General features: G+C 38.0%; 2 protein-coding genes across 2 annotated transcripts in view; one reads left to right on the top strand and one right to left on the bottom strand.

The window, feature by feature from the left end:
* tmtc3 (transmembrane O-mannosyltransferase targeting cadherins 3) overlaps window positions 1-22,458 on the bottom strand; it is a 37,364-nt gene extending 14,906 nt beyond the window's left edge. The window contains exons 1-10 of the mRNA XM_084397439.1: window positions 22,168-22,458; window positions 20,431-20,644; window positions 20,111-20,329; window positions 13,993-14,092; window positions 12,567-12,682; window positions 9,068-9,240; window positions 5,006-5,258; window positions 1,545-1,693; window positions 1,334-1,454; window positions 1,020-1,131 (exon numbers count right to left, since the gene is read on the bottom strand). Coding sequence (XP_084253565.1) covers window positions 1,020-1,131; window positions 1,334-1,454; window positions 1,545-1,693; window positions 5,006-5,258; window positions 9,068-9,240; window positions 12,567-12,682; window positions 13,993-14,092; window positions 20,111-20,329; window positions 20,431-20,619 — 1,432 coding nt within the window. The 5' untranslated portion in view covers window positions 20,620-20,644; window positions 22,168-22,458. The remainder of the gene's footprint in view (window positions 1-1,019; window positions 1,132-1,333; window positions 1,455-1,544; window positions 1,694-5,005; window positions 5,259-9,067; window positions 9,241-12,566; window positions 12,683-13,992; window positions 14,093-20,110; window positions 20,330-20,430; window positions 20,645-22,167) is intronic.
* A 54-nt stretch (window positions 22,459-22,512) lies between these two features.
* cep290 (centrosomal protein 290) overlaps window positions 22,513-23,120 on the top strand; it is a 32,797-nt gene continuing 32,189 nt past the window's right edge. Inside the window, exons 1-2 of the mRNA XM_084397638.1 lie at window positions 22,513-22,574; window positions 22,938-23,080. Of these exons, the coding sequence (XP_084253764.1) occupies window positions 22,988-23,080 (93 nt within the window). The 5' untranslated portion in view covers window positions 22,513-22,574; window positions 22,938-22,987. The remainder of the gene's footprint in view (window positions 22,575-22,937; window positions 23,081-23,120) is intronic.

Genomic DNA, 23,120 nt, shown 5'->3' with positions numbered 1-23,120 from the left:
TGACCATTTACTTTCTTAATGGTCTTACTGTAAATGATTTATTGATGCTCTGTCCCAAAAAGTTTTTTTCATGATCTTAAATTAAAATGCAACAACCCGCTCTTCCTCTGAAACGACTTTCTTTTCTGCTGATGTCATTAATTACCCATAAGACTTGCATTCATCTTCGGAACACAAATGAGTATCTTTTTGATGAAATCTGAGTTTTCTGTCCATCCAATGACAACAAACAACTGAAACTTTGACGCTTCAAAAAGTTCATAAAGAGATCGTAAAATTTTCTGAAGAGACTTGATTGCTTTATATGATGAACAGATTTAATTTAGTCTTTTATTCACATATGAACATTGATCTACGAACATGAACAGAAGCTCAAACGTGCTGCTTAACACACAAGAATGAACCTCATTGGTTCTTGAGGAAGCTCAAACGTGATGCGTGATACGAGAATGAACCTCATTGGTTCTTGAGGAAGCTCAAACGTGATGCGTGATACGAGAATGAACCTCATTGGTTCTTGAGGAAGCTCAAACGTGATGCGTGATACGAGAATGAACCTCATTGGTCATTGGCGAACATGCTTGAGCTTCCGTTTAACTGATAACTGATGTGTGAGTTGATGAATGTTTATATGTGAATAAAAGTCTAAATTCAATCTGTTCATCATGTAAAGCGATCGAGTCTCTTCAGAAAATTTGTGACTAAACCGCTCAATTCATATGGATTAATTTTACGATCTCTTTGTGAACTTTTTGAAGCGTCAAAGTTTCAGTTGCGTAGCTGTCCATGGAGGGACAGAAAGCTCTCAGATTTCATCCAAAAAGATCTTCATTTGTGTTCCGAAGATGAACGAAAGTCTTTCAGGTTTGGAATGACATGAGGGTGAGTAATTAATGAAAGAATAAAAAAAATTCATATTGAATATCCTGTTTCACGCAGAATCACGTGAGTGAAATGATCATGTTTATTTTAAAGATGCTTAGGTAACCTTAAAATGATTACCTGGTTGAGTCAATTACCTGGCTGCACTCTTGTGGCCTGAAGAAAGTATCTCAACGCTCTCTCATAACTGTTCTGATTCTCCAAAGCATGTCCGACATTGTTCCAGAGTTTGGCATTGTTCCTGTTCACCTGGAGGAAAACAATTTTTAAAATGAAAATTAAACATTATTTCATTGTACTCTTGTTAACGTCTGGACTCGTCCTTTGAATAAATCCAGCTCACTGCCTTATATCAAAGTAATGATCTCAAAATACAAGCATATAATATGTATGAGTCTGTGGCCAGATGTGCATCTATAAATGAATAATGTGTCCTTGGATGTGTTCATACTTTCAGTGCAGATGTAAAAAGCGTGTATTCGGACTCCCAGTCCCAGTTTCTGTTGAAAGTCTTCAAGGCGTGTGTTGTTAGAAGAACTCCCACAAGCAACCAAGACATTTTCTTTAGGCCCCTGGATAACATCACAAAAGCGAGAGAATTCGTCTTTGAACAAGTCACTTAAAAGGAATAAAGTATAAGGATTTGTTCAGAGGACCTTTACCCTCTTTGGGACAGGAGTTTGAATCCATGGGCCACCAAAACACAAAATCCCATGCTGGGCACATACAGGACCCTTTCGGCAACAACAAAGCCCACAGGGAAAAACAGGTTGGATGCAGGGATGAAAGGAAGGACGATCAGAGACAATGCCTAAAGGAGACAAAAAGACCAGAGAAATAATGAAAATATTTGTATTAAAGGAATAGATCAATTGCATACACATTTCTTGCTTTCAAAGGAAGTGAATTAATAAGTGAATTAAAAAGGAAAATAGTACTGTGCCATTTTCCACACTTTCACAACAGTGAATAGACTATCTAAAAGCACAGCTCATTTCATAGAATTAAAAACTAAAATTTGATTCACTGTTTATTGATAATCTTTGAATCATTGAGTTAACCAAAACTTAAACCAGTGCATTAGCAAGGGAGCAAAAGATGCAATCAGTACTTTATTCAAAATTATTCCTGTGTTCCACAGAAGAAAGTCACAAAAGAAGTCAGGTTTAATATAACATAAAACATTTTTTTTTTTGTAAACTTGCATTAAGATGTCAAGGTATAAAAGTTGATGTCTAAAAGTCTCTCTGACATCTGAAGTGTGTGCAAGCTTTTTTTATTGAACTAATCAAGACTATCAAGCCTTTAAACACAGTCCATATCCCCATTCAGGAAAGTGTTCATTGACCATTCAACAATGAAATGGCCTGTTTTGTCCTCTCTCTTTGAAATTGAATGAAAGGAAGTAGAATTGCCAGTTGCTCTGGCATCCAGTCAGGGATTTGTCTAAGTGGCAACCCTGAGTGGGCACAAAAACCAAGAAATTCCATAAGCAAAAAAATCTTGGATTTAAATGTTCTCATTGTTTGGTTCAGACAAGCTTGTGCAGGTCTGAATGCTAATCACTCTGGTTTCATAAAGCTTTGTCTGAAACCAAGACCATAAATTTGATTAATCTGGAACTAAACCCAATTATACATGACTGACCTGTAGAACAAGTGCGAGAAATCTACCGAGCTATGTAATCACGATGGTCCAATTTCTCTGAATGGTGATAATGTTCAAACAGATATGATTGATTAAACAAAAATGAGAACATGTAATTACAGTGCTCCTCAAACATGGTCCTTCTCATAAAAACCACAAGCAAACACGCCTGTCTTGCACAATGCATGCCAGGCCACAAGATGTAAGATTGGGATTATAGGTTTTATTTACGAAAAGCACCTTATGACAAGGTGATGGATCAGGATTTTTTGAAGCACTGAACCGCTGCAGGGGCACAGCCCTTGGACACCCTGTTTTGAAGAACAAACTAATTGTGTTTTGTCTAGCTACGGCTAATCTCCCCCTTTTTATCAGCAGAAGAGTCGCTTTTCAAAGCATGCTCAAATGTATTAGTTTTATCGTGAAGTAAACCACAGGGTGTCATATAGAGAAGTCTTTTTTAAATCGCACCATCCCAAAAAACAGGGGAGTTTATTTTGCATTGTGCGGTCTTGAAAGTGAATCGCAGAAATTGGTTTTGGCAGCAGCTTCAGAGTACGTCAAGAACCAAACCGTCAGGCGTTGCATACGTAGGGGTGGATTTAACAGAGCAGAAAGCAGCAATACAGGGCACATCATATTTATCCAATTTGCTTGATGCTTCAGAGGCCAAAATCAATCACGATGAAAGAAGTTTCTGCACAAACAAAAGCTTTGTCTGTGGTTTTCATAAGCTGCGGCGCTGTGTGCTGTTTGGTTGCTTTGGAACATGCAAAAGTCCAAAAAAAAACTTCAGTCAAATTATCCAAACTTTCACAACAAAAGTGTTTCCTGTTTGCTCAGAGTGAGTGTCGAGGGTCTGCGCACAGGGAATCATTAAAATAACTAACCATGGCCAAATAAAACAGATTCGGACCAATATCCTCATGCAACCTGTTCTGTGTCTCCTAACCACAGCGTCTTTGCGCATTGTCCGCTAATGATTTGTGCCCCCCCGGTCTCGAAGGGCAGCCTCTGCCAACAGAGCGAGGAAGTTCACCAAACTCTGTTGACAGCGCGCAGAGACGCGGATGAAGGATTCTTGCCACTGTTACACAACAAACGAGTGGAGAGCTGAACACACAAGACAAGGGAATTTCAACTGTGACATTGTGAACTCCTGTGAACGTGGAATCAGTCAGTGATTGAACATATGTAGACATCAGACAGAGCTGCAGTGCCAGACTACAAGACGATAACATCTTTTATGGCGGATGGAAAAAACACGGCTCTTTTGGGATGTAAATTGAGAAGAAGAAAATGTTGTGTGAGAATAAACATTTAAAAACATGAACTAGTTAAGTTCAGTGAGGGGGAAATCTGTGTGTTCAGACAGATGACATTCATCATTCACTGAGAGTTGAGACAGTTTCCAGGAGTGGTAAAAAAATGTACGTACTGCACTGTGGTGAAACAGTGTGAACAATTTTTAAGTGCAGCTTTTAGACTTGAACTCAATGATTAATACCCTGCCCCATAAATGTACCATTTTGGGTTATAATTACCATCTGTTTATAATGAAAGGTTGTGACGCACATGCATTTCTAGACATCAAGTGCCTTCTTTAATTTCTATCTAGTTAAACCAGTCAATCGCCTTTTCGATTGAGGCATGAGCTACTTTTAGTTTCAACCAAATTGAGCATAAGCTGAACCAGCCTGAAAAAAATCTCTTTAGAGTGATTTGAGCTTAAACAGCAAAAATTATGTTGTCAGATTATATTACTGATTTGATGTGATTGAAACGTAACCCTAACAAAAAGGATCCAAAATTAATTTACTCGCCAAGCACCAAATGAGAGTAAAAACGTGGTTAATCTGTGACCAGTTTTGGAGATTCAAGTGTATAGAAGCTGTTCTGCCAATTGCCAACATGGAAAACAGCTGTGTGACATTAGCCAGATGGCCTTTGAGTGGAGTGACTTGCATGAAATGACTTTAAGGGATACCCAGTAAGTTTCCAATAATTTGTAATCACCATCATCATGTTCGAATCCTGTCATTAGTGTGATACCATTGAAGCAGATACGTCTCACATCACTAGTTCTTTGATTTTGATTCTTTGAATAATGATCGTTTTAACTTAAACAATACTATGATGCATATTTAATTCAGTATTAGGTTTACTTGGATTCTGGGAAACCAGTTCATGTGCATGGGTCATCCAGTATGGATGAAAACACCCCTAAATTGCTTCTGACAGACTGCAAATAAGGCCAGTATTATTTCAAAATGTTTTTGAATAAACAATTTCCTCTGTGTTTTTCTTAAGCGTTTATATAGACAACCGTTAAAAAAACCTAGAAAGAATCAGCATCTTCTCATTCAGTTTGTGGTTACAGACATGCATCTTCACTTAACAAAAAGTTCAAAATAGATCGTCTTGTTCTTTCAAACCACACAATCAAATTGTCCATAAGCCCCACCCACAAACGTACCATCATGACGATCTTGGCAGAACTGTGGCCGTACCAAAGGCTGTGAAAAGCCAGGAAGCTCAGCAGACCATAGAAAACCAATGTGGCAAGGTTGCGGGGGTCCAGTAGGGACTCCACGAGGGGAATAGTGCCCATCGTCCAGTCACAACACAGCTCAGAGGGGTTGAGCAGCAGCCAGGCGTTTACTGGCAGGAGGTAGTTGAAGGTCAGCTGCCTGGTCGGGGTGGAGCTAACAGCAGCTGGATTATCAAACCTGATGATGGATGGGAAAGAATTAATGAGTTTCTCCTCTCCATTAAGACATACTGCACCAAGAGACACTATTAGTTCGGAAAAGGTTGCATTGATAAGAGGAATACAAAGGCTGGTTTTGTGTTTCACCAAATCAATTAGCTAAAAAATGTTTTTTTTCATATGTTTACTGGAGATTAGTGCAACAACCCTTATGTTTCATACTAATGATAAAAAGTGTAAGGCAATATTAATACAATATTTATAACATTTTACAGCATATTTTTTCAATATTTGTTACTTTCCTTTCAGATATCCAGAATGGCTGGTGAAATACTCTAATAATTGTTTATTACTGTGCAAGTTCAAGAGCTTGTGCTAGTACTGTGCTTGTGAACCATTAACCAATATCATAAATAAAATTTCATGGGTCTAAGTTCAATAGATCACACCCGTGCCACATTGTCTGAAGATCTGAACGCCTGAATAGATCTTACTATTTTAAATTCTACACTATTCAGTAGAGCTGCACGATTAATCGTTAAAAGATCATCTCATCTCTAAATGAAAACTAAATTCATCTATATCTACGAGACATTTAACAAGTACGATCACCCTGGAATATTCAAATTTGTGTTTGCACTGCCTCTGACCCAGCGAGAGTAGCTGTCATGTATAGGTATTAAACAGTTTCACAAACAGTCTTATTCGAGTCATTATTTCTGTGTTACAATAATATAGTTATAACCAAAGCTCGCTCTATTTGGCTGTATATCAATAAACCAATACGCTGCCATAGAAGTCTGTCCGAAATCAGTTTCGTGAGGTACCTTCGTGCACAAATGGTGCCTACAGTTTTCAGACGCTGCCCAAATGTATTTGTCATTGAATCACTTATTCAAGAGATTCATTTCAAAATGCTGATTTATCCAGTAATGAAGCAAGTGAAGTCTTTATGAGTGAGTCATTGAATCATTCACTCAAACTGATTTCAAATTAAAAAGATATTCAAGATTCAAGATATTCAAAAAATATTTTTTAAATAGACAGCAGTATTGAAATGAAAATGCTTTTTACAGTCCAGTTCAATTTTTGAATTCGAATTGAGGTTGCAAACAGGAATTCAAATTTTTAAAACAAACATGATAGCTAAAAAAAGTTTTGAAAGTCTTGAAAATAGAAATTGCAATTTTGGAACTGAAAGAAATCCCATTATTAAATTCTGCAACATACTTCCCTTAGAATATGTGTTCAGATCAGGATACTGCAAGATAAACATTTCCAAGCAAATAAAACCTTTTTTCTTGAGTGCATTCATTTAGAGATTTTTTTGTTGAATTCAGCCCATGGTGATTATTCTACAATGCATTGTTCCATATGCATGTAAAACCACAGAGATATTTAAAAGGGTTCAAGCCACACTGAAAAACAGCCGGACTGAATGATAGGCATCAGGCGGCAAAAAAAAAAAAAACCTACCAGAACAACGATGCTGCCAAGCTGGCAACACTGATCTGCGGCAACAGGCCATTAACTCTGGCTCAAGACTCACAAAACAGATTAAATAAAGTGTTGATGTTCTTTGAATCACAAGCATTCAAAGATGGTGGCCTTTACCGCATTAAACTTAATGCGGTAAAGGCCACCATCTTTGAATGCTTGTGATTCAAAGAACATAAACACTTTATTTAATCTGTATAACAGGAAATTAAAGCATCCTGATTGAATTAAAAACAGGTTTCAAATTGTACATTTATTTATTTGGCAGCATATTTAACATACACATATCAGTATACAGTGTCCATGGGATTTGAACCCATGACCTTGCCGTTGATAGTGCCATGCGCTACCAGTCAAGCTACAGCAAAAAAAAAAAAAAAAAAAAAACACTTTAAAAAAAATAAGAGGTGCAGAACATTGACATGGGCTTTCAGTATTCACTAAAAAACACTTGCTATGTTAATGTTCCTCCTTTTAAGCTCGAAGCTAATATTTTCCAAAGGCAAACTGTTTCCGCTGTTTGAAATGGACACAAACCGAAGTTTATCACTTGGCTTTCATAGAAGGGTGTGTTTTGGGAGAGAGGTTTGAAGGGTGGGAGAGCCAACTTCAAGTATTAAAAACCAAATAAAATCCTTTGCACAACCCTGTCATAAATCCAATCTCTTGGAAGAAGAATGCTTTTGTTTTGGCAGGGGCATTCCAATATAATCACAATATTTCCAAATACAACACAGGGACAAAATAAACTTCGAAAGTATGTTAATCCAGTGTATTATGTCTCTAGAGAGCTGTGCGATAACACTAATTCAGACGGTCGGAGACAGTCGATGGATTATGTCTTGAGATTAGCGATCGCTTCCGTGACAAATCCAAAAGGATTTTAAACTCAGATCCCAATCAACTTCCCCGGGGATGATGATCAGAGAACGGGAGTAGGCATTTTACACAGAGCTCTTGGATTCAGCGAGATGCTTCTTTTGCTGAGATGCTGATCACTATCTAAGGACTCCTATAGGGGTGGTTCCAGATCAGATGATATATAGATCATGTTCAGCTCAGGGCCAGGCTGTTGATGGTTATAAAAGCATTATGACTTCCCTCATCATTTCAAAAGCTTAATATATACTATTAAGAATGATTTTCCCATAATATGATACCATGTTTACATTCATTAGTCACATCGTTCCCTTGCTATTTGATGCTGATGCTATTTTTGCTTGGCCAATGAAACCATAACCATTTCCTTTTTAAAACCAAATGTACAGTAATAAATCTTTTTATTAAGGCAATAAGCCACTTGGGATTGTGCATTACTCCATGCTTGATGTGACAAGTTTCCAGTGACAAACCATTTGTCCACGCTGGATACAATACTGCTGAGCATTGTAGGGCTGCATGATTAATTGAAATAACACCGAAATCACAATATAGCTTAGTGCGATTATCAAATCAAAGGCTGTGATTTAATCAAATAAACATATGTTTAATAGGGGCCAAACACCGAAGATTCCTTCTTAAGGAAGGTCTTAATAGATTCCTTGGGTCATGCAGAGAACATAGATACCAATTTTGCCATAGTCAGCCAAACTTCCTGTCCACCATTTTGATTTTCTTTAAAAACCTACTTTTTCTAACTCCTCCTAGACCGTCAGATCATCTTCAGACTGTGCCAACAAAAAGTTATAGATTTTGTTTCGATAGACAAAACCGTTTTCGTATCTCGCAGCAACAAAGTTGAGGCATGATGCCAAAATGACTCTGAGCCTTAATGCTTTGGCTAATTGACACCAAACTTAGCATGTGTCATTGTCACCCCACTCTGACCCCACCACATCAATTTGGTCACAGCACCACCTATTGGTCGAAAGTGATGAATCATTAAATCATTACTAGTGACAGCATTTAGTGCCTAAAATCATCTTAAAATGTATTTAAATGCTCGTTGTTGCAGTTGGTCTGATGCTCCCAGCCAAGCTGGTATGACTTATCTTGTTTGTGCTCGTCCCCAATAATTGCTGCTTGCAGCTATATTTATTATAATTTTAATTATAATAATTATAATTAAGCAATAAATGTTTTCTTTTGAACTTTCTATTCATCAAAAACTCTGAACTCAAAAATGTCTCACGGTTTTCACAAAAATATTAAGAAGCTCAACTGTTTTCAACATTGATAATAATAATAAATGTCTCTTGAACAGCCAATCAGCATATTAGAATGATTTCTGAAGGATCATTTGACACTGAAGACTGGAGAAATGATGCTGAAAATTCAGTTTCACTTTCAATGTAAAGTAATTGTACATAACTGAGGTTTCACTGGTCTCACCTGGTGAACACTGGCAACTGGGACTGAATGACCTGCACCCTGACGATGACCAGCAAAAGTGTGCTGATGATCAGGACAATGAGCTTCAGAAGGGTCTGGAGGACAGCGTAGGGAAAACCATCTTTTCCTCTCACCACCTGAAGTAGGGTGTCAATCAGCATGGGCAGAGTAAACTGTAATAAAAAATAAATAAAAAAAAACAAGGAGAAAATGACTGATATGATTAAGAAAAAATATATATAAATAAATATATTTAGAACAAATTATATAGAAATACATATTGAATTAATATATGTGCACTTTATTTATTTTAACCATCAAATACATTTAAAATTTGTACAATTTAATTTACATATATACACAACCATTCAAAAGTTTGGGGTCGGTAAGATTTTTTTATGTTTTTGAAAGAAGTCTCATACTCAAGGCATTTATTTGTAAATTAATACAGTAAATTACTGTAAAATGCAGTAAATTATTGCAACTTAAAGGGATAGTTCACTTTGAAATTAATTTTTGATATGTTTTAGCTTACCTCAAGGGCATCCAAGATGTAGGTGTCTTTGTTTCCGCAGTAGTTTCAATTTTGATATTTTTAGGTCAAACCGTTCTTGTCTGTCAGTCATATAATGCAGGTCGATGGTCACTGTCTCAAAACACAAGCACAGAGTCCAAATTAAAACAATTCCCCACGTCCAAATGAAACAATTCCCCATCATAAGTACACATTGATGGCCTAAGACACGAAACGAGCGGTTTGTGTGAGAAAACGAACAGTATTTATATCGTTGTTATCTCTTGAAAACAGCACACGTCCAAATGATCTGACGGCGCGGGCGGGTATAGATATATACATAGATGTCGCCTTGGCTACGGTTTCGTTCCAATGAACTGCAGTAGCGAAGGCTACATCTAGTGTATACATCTATACCCGCCAGCGCCGTCAGATCATTTGGACGTGTGCTGTTTTCAAGAGATAACAACGATATAAATACTGTTCGTTTTCTCACACAAACCGCTCGTTTCGTGTCTTAGGCCATCAATGTGTACTTATGATGGGGAATTGTTTCATTTGGACGATGGGGAATTGTTTTAATTTGGACTCTGTGCTTGTGTTTTGAGACAGTGACCATCGACCTGCTTTATATGACTGACAGACAAGAACGGTTTGACCTAAAAATATCAAAATTGAAACTACTGCGGAAACAAAGACACCTACATCTTGGATGCCCTTGAGGTAAGCTAAAACATATCAAAAATTTATTTCAAAGTGAACTATCCCTTTAAAATAGCTTTTCTTGGTCAACATGAAACATTTCTTTTTTGCTACTTAATATTTCTGTGGATTTTCTTTTTTTGGTTTAGGATTCTTTGATGAATAGAAAGTTTAAAAGAACATCATTTATTTGAAATAGAAATCTTTAGTTACATTATAAATGTGTCCTATCAATTTTGATTAATTTCTATAAAAAAACAAATCTTAACTTGACCCAAACTTTTGAATAGTCATGTATATAAAATTGTATAAAGTATTAAGTGAAAAGTTTAAAGTATTATTTAGTAATATTTTATTATAAAATATACAATAATAGAATAAATTAAATACATAAAATATAGTTTGTAATAAATTCAATCTAAAATAATGAACACACATTAAACATACAAGTATTTAAATTACATATTTTTATATTTTCAATTATTTAACTAGTAATAATTATATAACTTTCTATAATTCTTATATATTGCTTAGGGCTTTTTCCATTTTTGTCGACAAAATTGTAGAGAAGACAGTAAACGATGACAAGAAGAGACACAATACATGCTGTATTCAAACCCACACCTCCCATTTGACCACAACAGCTTAATCTGTCTGTTAGAAGGTTAATCACCAGACCACAGTCCCACCCCCCCAAAAAAAAGCTATTTCACAGCGATAAATGCTACGTTAGAGGCCGCTGCAACGAAACTTTCACACGCTACATTGGCTCTGCTCCGGACACATTAGCTCAACATTACATTTAATACATTAACGTTTTAAACGCTGCACCTCTAACGACTTAGGCCGATTAGAGTAATTACTTAAGCTACATGTATTTCAGCGAAACATCAAAGTCAATGGGCTACTCATGCATATGGGTTGAATTAGAGGCATAACTGAGAGCTGCGTACGGGGTGAACGGAGCAAAGATTTGTCCAAGGCAAAGAGCCACAGACCTCAAGTTCTTGTCAGAAACAACAGCTGCTTACATTCATTCAGTTGCTAGCTCTCATAAGACGGCTATACCACAGTCCATTATGTAAAAATGTAATTGCATAATGCAAAGCGAATGGAAGGGTGACAAAAGAGCAAAGACCCCGGGGGAGCATCCGAACGCTAATGGACAGAATGAACGTAATGTTGCTGAGTGGCTTTCACTTGATATTCAAACACAGATGCTAATCGGCTGCTAGCTGGTAACAATAGATATACAATTAAAATGAAACATTTGAAAAGACTCTTTGAAGGGACACTGCATCCTTAATGTCTGTGACATGCAATGTGTACAGCATCTAACTCGCGTCAGTGCGTCAAAAAATTTAGATTTTTGAAATCCTGTAGCTTGTTTTAAATGGAATAGGCAACAGGGTGTTTTCACATCTGGTAAGACTTGTGGTTAACAAAACTATGAGACTTTGCTGTTTTGTTTCACTGCTATTAGAAATGAGAGATGTTGCCCTGAAGTTATTTACTCAACTGTCACTTACAAAATAGTTATATCATGAATAGTTTTTTCCGGGCAGAAGGTACTGAATGTCGTATCAGATAAGAAACCTGTATAAGCTGTTTGTTATCACTTGGCTAATGCCTCAGTGTTGATTTTCACACTCTTCTTCGAAAAACTCAACGCAGAAATGCCCTCTGGGTTTTTAAACGTATTTTATATTCACACCAAATTAACTAGTTACTGTCAAAACGCCAATGAAGTAGATAACGATAGATGGATTTAGAGCCTTAGACACAATATTTTTTACACTATTACAAAACCGCACAGGAAATTGCTCCCACTGATACAGCAAACCGTTTTATTTGCTTTACATTTAATTTTTGAATTTCTTCCACCGCAACAATATGCATTTAGCAGATCGATAGATTTGTTTCAAGATTTTTTTTGGTATTAAACTGTCAAGATAGTGACACCAACAGACAAAAGTGTACAAATATTTCTGTAGTCATCGTGTGAGGCTGTGTCCCATGAGGACGCGTTAAGTCTTTCCATCTGGGTAGCGGTTTCACTCTCCCTCTGTCTTTCTGCCAACAAAATAGGGCTTTTAATATAATATCAAAAAGAGAAGGATGTTTTATGACTTCCCTTAAAAGCAAAATAGTTGTGTTTTTTTTTTTTTTACTTTCTAACAAATAAGCTTTTGATCCCAAGACCCCATAGCAGATCATATTGGCTTTAACCATGCACGTCACACGTCCTTTATTTACGAGATGATGAATAAATGTCATTCTTACCCCTTGGGAAACAAAGACCTCGTAAATACAGCATATCCCAATAACAGTAATTCCCTGCTCCTTGCATAGCGTGGCAACGGCAACCAGGAATACGGTTGAAATGATGGGAGTCCACACTGAAAGAGAAAGTTGAAGACACAGAGATGATCCAGGAAAGTGATATGACTTAAGTGTTCATCTCATATGCGTGTACTTCATGGGTCAAAAGTACTCAATGGCTTTTGAGTAACTTTATGCATCTTTCAAACATCATTCAGATGAAAGAAAGTGGAAGAAAGATCAGCAAAGGAAAAGAGCCTGGTGTTGTTCTTCATTGGGAAATTGGGGAATATCGTCCCACAAGTCTTTTCAAGAGAATCAGAGAAAAACACTTAGCATAAACAGAGATGTCAATTTAACGTGTTAATTTAGCATGATTAATTATCACAATGTGACTTGCCAAACCACTCCCAACATCAAAAGCCGTTCACATGACTGTGTTCTAGTGTTCGAAAACGGATGAATGGAGTGCAACGGAATGGAACAGAATGGACCACGGGGATCCAGAGATTGTTTTTAAATGTAGTGGTGTCTCAAAAATGCGGCACTCGTGTTGTAAGATGTGATGCAACAGTCAAAGACATGAACAAAAATAAGAAATAAGACTTAAAGTGACCAATATATTCATTTCTAAATTACTTTTATCTATTCAATGTTTTTGTCTGTAACAGTATGGTAGCTTAATATTGATAATATGCAATTATTTGCAATTCATTCAATTTAATGATTGGCATATCATATAATTAGATTATTAATATTGATTGACAGTGATAAATACATATTTATAAAACAATCTTAATATAAATGTTAATATAACAATAAATATATAGTCCAGAAGCAGAAACAGTGGTGGCCTAGCACTGTGCCAACTAAGACATTAATGATGCGGATTATAGGTCATATTATGACCTTTAATATGTAAAGAACATTGGCTTAGCATACAATACAACACTTGCATGCACTATTCAATCATGCAAATTTTTTTTAAATAAAGGCAACGGCTTATTTAAGATGAACAAAAGAAATGAAAATGAAATAAAATAAGAAAATAATCGCTAGTCATCACACCTTGGACAAGGTAAAAACAAAAACGTGACGGGATAATTGTGACGGGATTAACATTGTTGTTAAAAGAAATATCTAGAATCACAGTGGGAGGTTGACAGTATAATATAATAATTGTTGTGTAGTACATCAAGTCAGAAACAACATGCCAATTTGATCGATCTGTGAAACTGGAGCTGTGTACTCAAGACTTCTGGGTGGGGAACTCAGTGAGCTTTTGAATGGGAGGCGAGTCACAGCTTGCGCGTCATGTCCTAGGAATGAACTTGTTGCAGCGTGAATGTATGCATGGATTATGAGGTTATGCGATGGCTACGCTTACCGATGGAGTGATCGGCTCCTTTTGATTTGGTGTATGCCAGGAAAGCAGCCAGCAGGAAAATGGAGGACAGCAACTCAGCCCTGCCAACAACACCTGTTACCTGCACATACCGAAGGAACGTGATTAAACATTTCAACAGCTCCATGTGCACATATCTCTACGTACTCATCACAGGGAGTTTCATTCGATCAAAATGTGCCAAACTCAAGACTTAAAAATGAAATGTCTTATGACTTATTAAGCATGTTTTTACAGTAGTGCTTATTAAGCAAAGTATGAGATTGGACGGGGGTGTTCATGCCATTAAGAGTCATGTGACAGGTGCAAGAGGAACCAGTTTTAAGCAATCAATCATAGCTGTAAAGCAGTAATAATTTTTACCTTTCATTCATCCTGTGAGAACCTTTGCTAAAAATAATGCAAGCAGTTATATAAGACAATCACATTATAATTATATACAATCAGTGGGGTTAAAAAAAACCTAAGACTACCAGTGCAAAAGCTCTTAACTTAACTTAAATGCAATTTTGTATTACAAATAATAGTGTACACTAGAGCTGCATGATTAATCGTTAAAAGATCGCGATCTTGATTTAAACACCCACGCAATCTCATTCCTAAATGAAAATTAACTGAGTAATGAAAGTATTCATTGAATCATTGATTCAAACGATGAGTTGCGCATATAACTACTGTTTCCAGAAGGAGTGAAACGAGGTACAACGCATACAACAACTATGGGATATCATGCTCTTGCGCCATTTGCTGAAGACACCCTTATTCACACCTGAAAGGCCAATGACCTTTGTTCAGTCCAGCTCTTCACCGAGCCTCTGACTGCGCGGGGCTCAGAGGAGTTGTACCCCGTTTCCCTCCTTCTGGGAACAGTAGTTATAAGCTTAACTCATTGTTCCCATTCAGTCGGTTCACTCGGTACAGCACATGACTATGGGACATATATTCACACCTCGCAAAGTCGCTGAACTAAATGTAAGGGACCAGCATCGCCACATACCCCTTTTCCTTTTTCAAGGGAGCGACGGCCTCAGTAAACCGGACAAACGTGCGGTAATGCCCAACTGGTAGCCGCACAAAAGTCTTAAACCATGCCCATGACGTTTCCCTGCCCCTCCTAGAGTGTGCACGCACCCCTGCAGGCAAAACCAACTCCTTTTATGCTATAGACATATCCATGCTTTCTACAATCCAATGCGAAAGACGTCGCTTAGATAGCGGGTTCCCACTGGCCGAGTTGGAAAAGATGACAAAAAGCTGGTCAGATGAGCGCACAGCCAGCATCTGCTCAATGTACCTGCGTACAACTCACACAGGGCACAGAGCAAGTCTCCTGTCTTCCTCTGAGTCAGAGATTTTACAGGGCAGGCAGCTCGAATAGGAGCACACTCCCGACATGACTTTAGGAGTACCCGCCTCATCCAGACTCAACACCACCAAATGCAAATTGGATGCAAAATGGACAGGGCATGAAAATAGGAGCACACTCCCGACATGACTTTAGGAGTAACCGCCTCATCCAGACTCAACACCACCAAATGCAAATTGGATGCAAAATGGACAGGGCATGAAAATACCAACACACTTCGCTGATGCCAGTACCAACGACAGGGTCGCATCCTTAGACTCAAGGATTCTAAAGGCTCAAACGGAGGTTCACACATAGCCTACCATGAAGGCACCATTAATTTTGTAAAAAGTATACTTTGGTCGTCCGTGTTCTGTGCACTGTCTGCATGACATAATTTTGGTCAGCAGGAAGGTTCATGGACGTCTGCACACACTGCCCGCATGCAGCCCAATTTTTTTGTCGATGCATACGGTGCGCGTACAACAGCGCATGTGCGAGTGACTTGATCGCTTGGAAACAAAGTCCACTAGCAAGTGTGCACTCGCCAAATGTGTCTTTCTGCACTAACGGCCAAAGGAGTATACCTGGAAAGGCTCGCACGCTCAACTGTGCGTGATACAGAGCGCAATGCGGAAGTTCCACGACAGTCCACACACTGTCCGTGTGACGTAATTATCATCATCATCATCATCATGAGTGTCCGCAGGTGTCAGCAAGTCTCACAATTAGTGCAGCCCAATTTTTGTGATTGTGCAGAGAACAGTGCATATGCGAGTTACTTGAAAACCAAATCCGCTAGATAGTCTGCATTCGCCAAGCGCGTCTTTCCATGCACACGGCCAAAGGAGTATACTTTGAAAGGCTTGCGCTCTCTCGACTGTGCTAGAGACAGAGCGGATCGCGGAAAAAGAAGTATACCCGGGCCTTTAAGGAACCGAAAGGCAAGCAGGTGTACACTTTACCGCAGCACCCTTAATCCCCTCATGACAAGTCGAATCGGCCATCCAAAACTTCCAGCGAGGAACAGGAGTGACCTTCCTTAGGATAAAAAAATCAGTATACCCTCAATCGGGCACTGATACGGCGATAAAGATCTTCCCTCACACCAAGCTTCAAATATGCGCAACGCACTTCAGAATCCAAGCACTCTGTATTGTAGCTACAATCAGATTCTCCCTCTCTCAACAGGTAGGCCCCTAAAGACCACAGTTCCTGCCGAAGGTGCAGAATCTGCCTACTGCCTGGGACAGCAGGTCCCTCCATAGAGAAAGACACCACAGTGTCCTTTACAGCAACGTCATGATGCTCGCATCCATGACTTCGCTGGCCAGCAAGAAGCCACCAAATCAGTGACAGACCCAGGAATGCATACAGAGGAGTCCAGAGCTATACATGTGACAGGGCATTCAACCCCAGCGGAGCACTCCTGTCCATAATCCTGCAGATCTTGCAGATCACACATTTTCTTTTATTGACTTGCAGAATCATTTCTATTCAATCTGGGTAGATCGACAGGCGAGTTCTCACCACTGTTTCTACAGGAGTCAAATCTGTATCTGATATCCGTCTTTGTACCGTAGGAGGATAAGGCCACTCTACCAACAAAACTTTGTTGCCACTCTTCGATACAGATAAATGACTCGGTGGCAGCTAGGAGAACCTTGCTGTGAACACTACATGACACTCCTCGGTCTCCACACGAAGGAACGACCACCAAAAAAATGACGATCACCGCATCTGGATCAGTACTCGAAGACAAGTGCGTACCGTGTCTGGCCACTGACCCACTGAGGATGCGTTACAAGTGTGAAATGATAAAGCTGCCGGCAGCACACACATGCAACGGTGTTGGAGAGATCCAGCCAAGCGTGGACAATTCCAAACACACTGGACAGTGCTCGTGAGTATACCATAAACACCCACATGCCATAGGACAGGGGCGAGAATGTATGTTCAGATATTTCACATGAAAAAGTTTATTAGCCATTTGTTAGCTGTGCTAAACTCGAGCTAAAAACGTATCTTTTATGCTTTTTTCCTTCAACAAGAGTCACAACCATGGGTTTTCTTGTGATTGTGACGTGATGGTGTTCTAGCAGCGCAGTGAAGAGCTGTAGAACAAAGGGAATGACACAAGCGACTGCATATATATGATGTGGGCAGGTAGGTAACACAGCCCACATCGTCATGTGTCATTGGCCTTTCAGGGATGAACAAAGGTGTCTTCAACAAATGGCGCAAGAGCGAGATATCCCATAGTCATCTGTTGTACCAAGTGAACTGACTGAATGGGACCCAAGTTTTTCAGATTAAATAAACATTTTTAAAAAGACTGCAGCAATTATCATTTTGTCAGAATCTCGAATAGATTAAGTTGTTTTGTTTAGTTGTTTGTTCAGAATCGTGATCTCTGTTCGTGCAGCTACAGTGTACGCATAATTTGAATGAAAAAAATAACCTGAATTGCAGATTGTCTTAGTATTTAGTTTTTTCCCCTTTTGTTTTAATGACAGCAGTACTCAAACTCCATGACCTCAAGTTTGTGTAAAACATGATGTCTACAACTTCTATTCAAATAGCGTCCGAGACCTCGTGTAAAACTTCCCGTAGATTTCATCCTAAAAGTTTGAGTACACACAAAAGCTAGATTTTTCGTACGCACAAAAGTTTTCAGATTTATAAAACCATATGTACAGCAGTACGACAGAATAATTTCCATATATGCAAATTCCCATCTTCATGATACCAAGTTTAACGGTAGGCTACAAAACATTAGGAAAATATAACATATGGACTATAAATGCCATTTGTGCCATCAGATTAAAAATCATTAATTGTCCTTGTCTTGTTTAAGAATAAATACCATATCAAAATATCCATAAAAGCCATATAATATACTTTTCTGAGTTTTTCTCATTCTTTTCCACTGGCCAAATAGTAGCCTCTTTTTAACTGTTTTAAACAGATCAAATTCGAAGCATACGAAGCGTTTATATATCAGGCTGGTGCTTCAATGGAATCAAAATCTGAACTTTGGACGAGTTAACATGCTCAATGTCACAAATTTTCTTATTTAATTAGTGACCTTGAACGTCAAAGCGTTATCAAATTTTCCTCCTAAACTTTATTTCTACATTTAAATTAGATTATGATAAGCCGTTTTATAGTGTGTCTTATTTATACCTCAGTAACAAAAACGGCATTGGGGTTTGTGCATTTCTGTGAATAGCTAATAGCTATATTATTTCTATAGACAGTCTAAAGATAAGCACAATGGTAGATGGTATAACAGTTTTAGAGAAAGACTAAGATCAGATTAACTTCTTATGTCACCCGCATGGGGACTAATCCCCCAACCAGCTCAATTTCAAACAGTGTTTCCATGGTAATGTAAAACTGTTTACATGCAATGCACACTGGGACATGAAGCTCTATCTATTACTGCCATCATGAGGCGGCATCTGCAAAGTTGCTTCATTCATGTTAAAGTGTTTGTTCTTCAACTTTGTGCCAAGCAACAAAGGCAAAATGACCAAGGAGGAAACTTCAACATTATAACAAGTTCAACCAGAAGCATCAGGATCAATAAAGCAACTTTACATGAAAGTAGCAAAAACTAACTGGAGTTCATTCACATGTCAGATGCATAAAACATGTTGATAAATCTGATCCTATTCTTTTATTTAAATGGTTTCTAATTTTGCTTTGAAGGTCTCCTACAATAGGTCAAAAAACACATACATTTTCTCATAAAATAGCAGCATCACCTCTTTTCTCACAGTGTCTGAAATTTAGCTCGATCAAGGATCTGGTCTTTCTCAACTGCTTTCTGAGAGCCTACTCTGCTCTGATTGGTCAAAAGGCCCAGTATTTACATTTTACATTTACATTTATTCATTTAGCTGACGCTTTTATCCAAAGCGACTTACAATTGCTATATATGTCAGAGGTCGCACGCCTCTGGAGCAACTAGGGGTTAAGTGTCTTGCTCAGGGACACATTGGTGTCTCACAGTGGATTCGAACCCGGGTCTCTCACACCAAAGGCATGTGTCTTATCCATTGCGCCACCACCACCCCAAATACCCCAGTATGTTGTGATTGGTCTATTCTGCTCTGTTCTGATTGGTCAGATGGCCAAGTCTGTTGTGATTGGTCTACTCTGCTCTGCTCTGATTGGTCAGATGGCCCAGTCCGTTGTGATTGATCCACCACCTACAGCGCATGTCGGAAATGGCTATTACTATATCTGAATTTAAGCTCCAGATCTTCCTCAGCACTTGATACACAGTGGTACGAACAGTGATGATGGCGTCGGCTTTACCATATCAATTCGTACCGGAGTCCTCATCCTTTGGAAGTGCATGCAAAGCGTATAAAACAGCATCTTCTCGACATACCAACAACACAAACCAGACTTTTCCAGGCCTCAGCTACAGAATTTGAGAGCGATTCAAAGTAGTCATTCGTGGACAGCCAATGAAGACCATAGACTGGCATTTGCACATTTGTTACAAACCTAGATAGATTCAAGCAGGAAGTAAGATTTGAATTACTGACAACTCGTTTCAGCCAGTTCAGAAATGCTTCTTTCTTTTGGGAGACAATAACTCCATTTATAACGCACTTTGATCTTTGAAACTTTGCCGACCTTTTACACTCACAAACAGCTATATTACACACTACATGAAAGGTAATATCTGAAAAAAACATAATAGCGGTACTTTGAAATGACATAATAGCAGTTACTTACAGCCTCTGTGTGAATGGGATGGACCGCAAACAGCAGGGCCGCTATGAGGCTGGTGCTTCGGTCCAGGAGCAGACGGCAGAAGTGGAGAAAGAGGACACACACCACGGCATGAAGAACCACGTTGAGGAGGTGGTATGACGAGGAGCTCAGCTCGCTGAACAGGTAATTGAGGCGGAAGGTGAGAACAGTAAGCGGCCGATAGGACTTATGGCTCCTCTCCTGGAGAAAAAGACAAGGTTGGATTAGACGAGCCTCCAAAAACATATCGCCTTGAGAAAGCAAGCTGAAATTCTTCACTATGCAAAAGAAAGATGTACTACCTCTGACATAGGTGTGCCCCAGAAGTCATTGAGAAAGAGGTTCTTCAGCGGCGTGGTGGGACGAAGGTCTTTGTTATCCAAGATAGCAGAGACATCATCGAACACAAAACCACAGAACAGGCTGTTCCAGTAGCAGCCCACCACCAGTCCAGTCAGAAGACAGATCTCCTTCCACGACACTACAGCCATCGCTGACGTGAGACCTCATTGAGCACTGCAAAGGCAGACAAGTAACAACTTGGCCTCCTGACATGATTACAAAATCATTTGAATTCAGGCAATGTTGCAAATAAATCATTCAGACCTTTGTGTGAACTGGTTTGATTGATTTCAAAGATCTGATTGCTGATGCCAGGTATTTTAAAACTGGCTTCATATATTCACAAGGATCTCATAATGAGAGCAATTTTTAATGTTAATGATTTTATATATATATATATATATATGATATATGATAAATGATTTTATATATATATATTTTACATCAATAGGCTGAGACGTCAGATTTATGTAGCCTCCCTAGAGTAACGTACTACATACATTTACCAAATTTCATTACTTACTTATTTGATCTAGAAATTATAGCCTTTTTAGTAAACTAAGCCACACCCTACATTCTTCATTGGCTTCAGGAAGCCATGTTGAAGTTAAAAATGTTTTTGATGACTGTTGACACTGATGATTTCTATTACTGTGCTCTACAGCGCCATTTACGGACTGATTTATTTTTAATCGCAAAGAAGGTGTCAACATTTTGACACATTTTTTGTCACTGCCATTTGTGGTTTGGCAATATCTTATATTGTAAGGTTATGTTACTAATCTATTATTTATTATTTTATTGAATAATAATAATAATGATGATGATGATGATAATTCTGACAGTGTTCACAAGCTCTACAAAACAGTGTTATTGTTGTTAACTACAACTATTAAAATTGATTTTGTTCATTAAAATAAATTTGAAATATAATATAAATACTGGATCAAACTTAATTTAAACAAACTTGGCAACTCAATTAAATAAGTTTAAGAAGTATTACAATTACTACAAATGAAATAAAAATAAAGCTAAAAAAAACTCAATATAATAAATAAAATAAAAAATAAAGAACTAAAATTAATATTACGTTTATTTTAAAATAATTGTACTAATATTTTAGAGCAGAGCAGAGATAGACAAATATATAATCATTACAAAAATTCACAATCCGTTTACATTTTTATTTATTTTGATGACCTTTCCATGCCTGGAAAACCATTTTAAAATCCCTTTAAATGTCCCATGACCTTTAAATCCCTGTTTAAATCAAACTGCTGCATTGCGAGTTTCGAACTTTTTTCAACCATGTTGCAAACCTAAATACACTAATAAATCAGTAGAATGATCGTAATAATAGAATAATTCGTGCGTATTGAACGTAGCAGAGAAAGGCGCACCCCCATAAATCATGACCAGCCCATCTAGCTATCAGTTAGCATTTGTTTTCAATGAGATGAATCGGATAATGCATACATTACATTATGAAAACATCAAAGCAACATCCATCCCTAATAAATAACATTAATGTACTGATGATTAAAAGAAATTGGTTTAAATTTACAAGACACTGGTCTGATCAAAGATCATGTCTGATTTAAGCTGTCCCATTAGCATTCAATGACTTCAATCGTTTAAACAATCAGTCTCAATCTGTCATCAGTGATCGTCAGGATTTAAATAGATTGACAACTCACCTTGTCATGTCTGGTAAAAAACTAAATGAAAACAGAATGTGTGTGTTTATTTTGGCTGAAGCAGCAAGTTCGATCTAAAGCATTGAATTAACAGGGACAAAACCGCTTCCGGGTCAAAATTCTTGGCAGAATAAAAGTTAGGAATTACAAAGCGCTAGTTATAGGACTTTATGTTGAGGCAATATCAGCTCAATGTAAAGATATCTACTAATAAACATTTTCCATATTATATCCCTAGAAATGAATGTACAGCATAATAGATTATTTTATGAGCGTCACAAATCGTATGGCGTAAAGTTAAGAGACGAGACGAGTTTACGACGTTCCGCTTTACGACTGTTTTCTTGGTTGCCTAGAAGCTGTAGAGAAAGGAGGACACAAGATGGCTAGGATGTGTTATCAATAAGGTCTGAATGCGTTATTTACAGTGTCTTTTTTATGAATATATACAAAATGTGCATGTGTGACATTAACAAACGCATTTTTATAATGTCGCTAACAAACAAAACAAAATGTCGCTAACAAACTAAACAAAATGTGACCAGTTGCACAGTCAGTGCTAATCTTGTGTTTTCTGAGGTCTGTATTTCTTGCTAATATCTAGCTTGTCTTTTGACCCTTTATTTAGTATTATACTATTATTCTGCGTCTTTATAGGGTGTATTCATTGTGTCTTGTGAGAAGCCTTTGTGGATGGATAAGGTTAGAATATGTTACATTAGCATGACATTTCTCTGTAGAAAATCTGACATCACACTGACATTGACCAGGTTCAACTGTTGAGTCCAGCACTGTAGGACATTTGCACAGAAGCTGAAAGATGCCTCCAGCCGCAGACTGGAAGCTGCTCATGGGAGTAGACCCAGAGGATCTGGGAGATGATGATGAGAAAATCTGTCAATTGATTTTAATGGTATGTGTAGTGTACATACATATATATATATATATATATA

This window comes from Rutilus rutilus (assembly GCF_951802725.1).
Source record: "Rutilus rutilus genome assembly, chromosome: 23".
Taxonomy (NCBI): domain Eukaryota; kingdom Metazoa; phylum Chordata; class Actinopteri; order Cypriniformes; family Leuciscidae; genus Rutilus; species Rutilus rutilus.
This window is presented reverse-complemented; position numbering and strand designations above follow the sequence as displayed.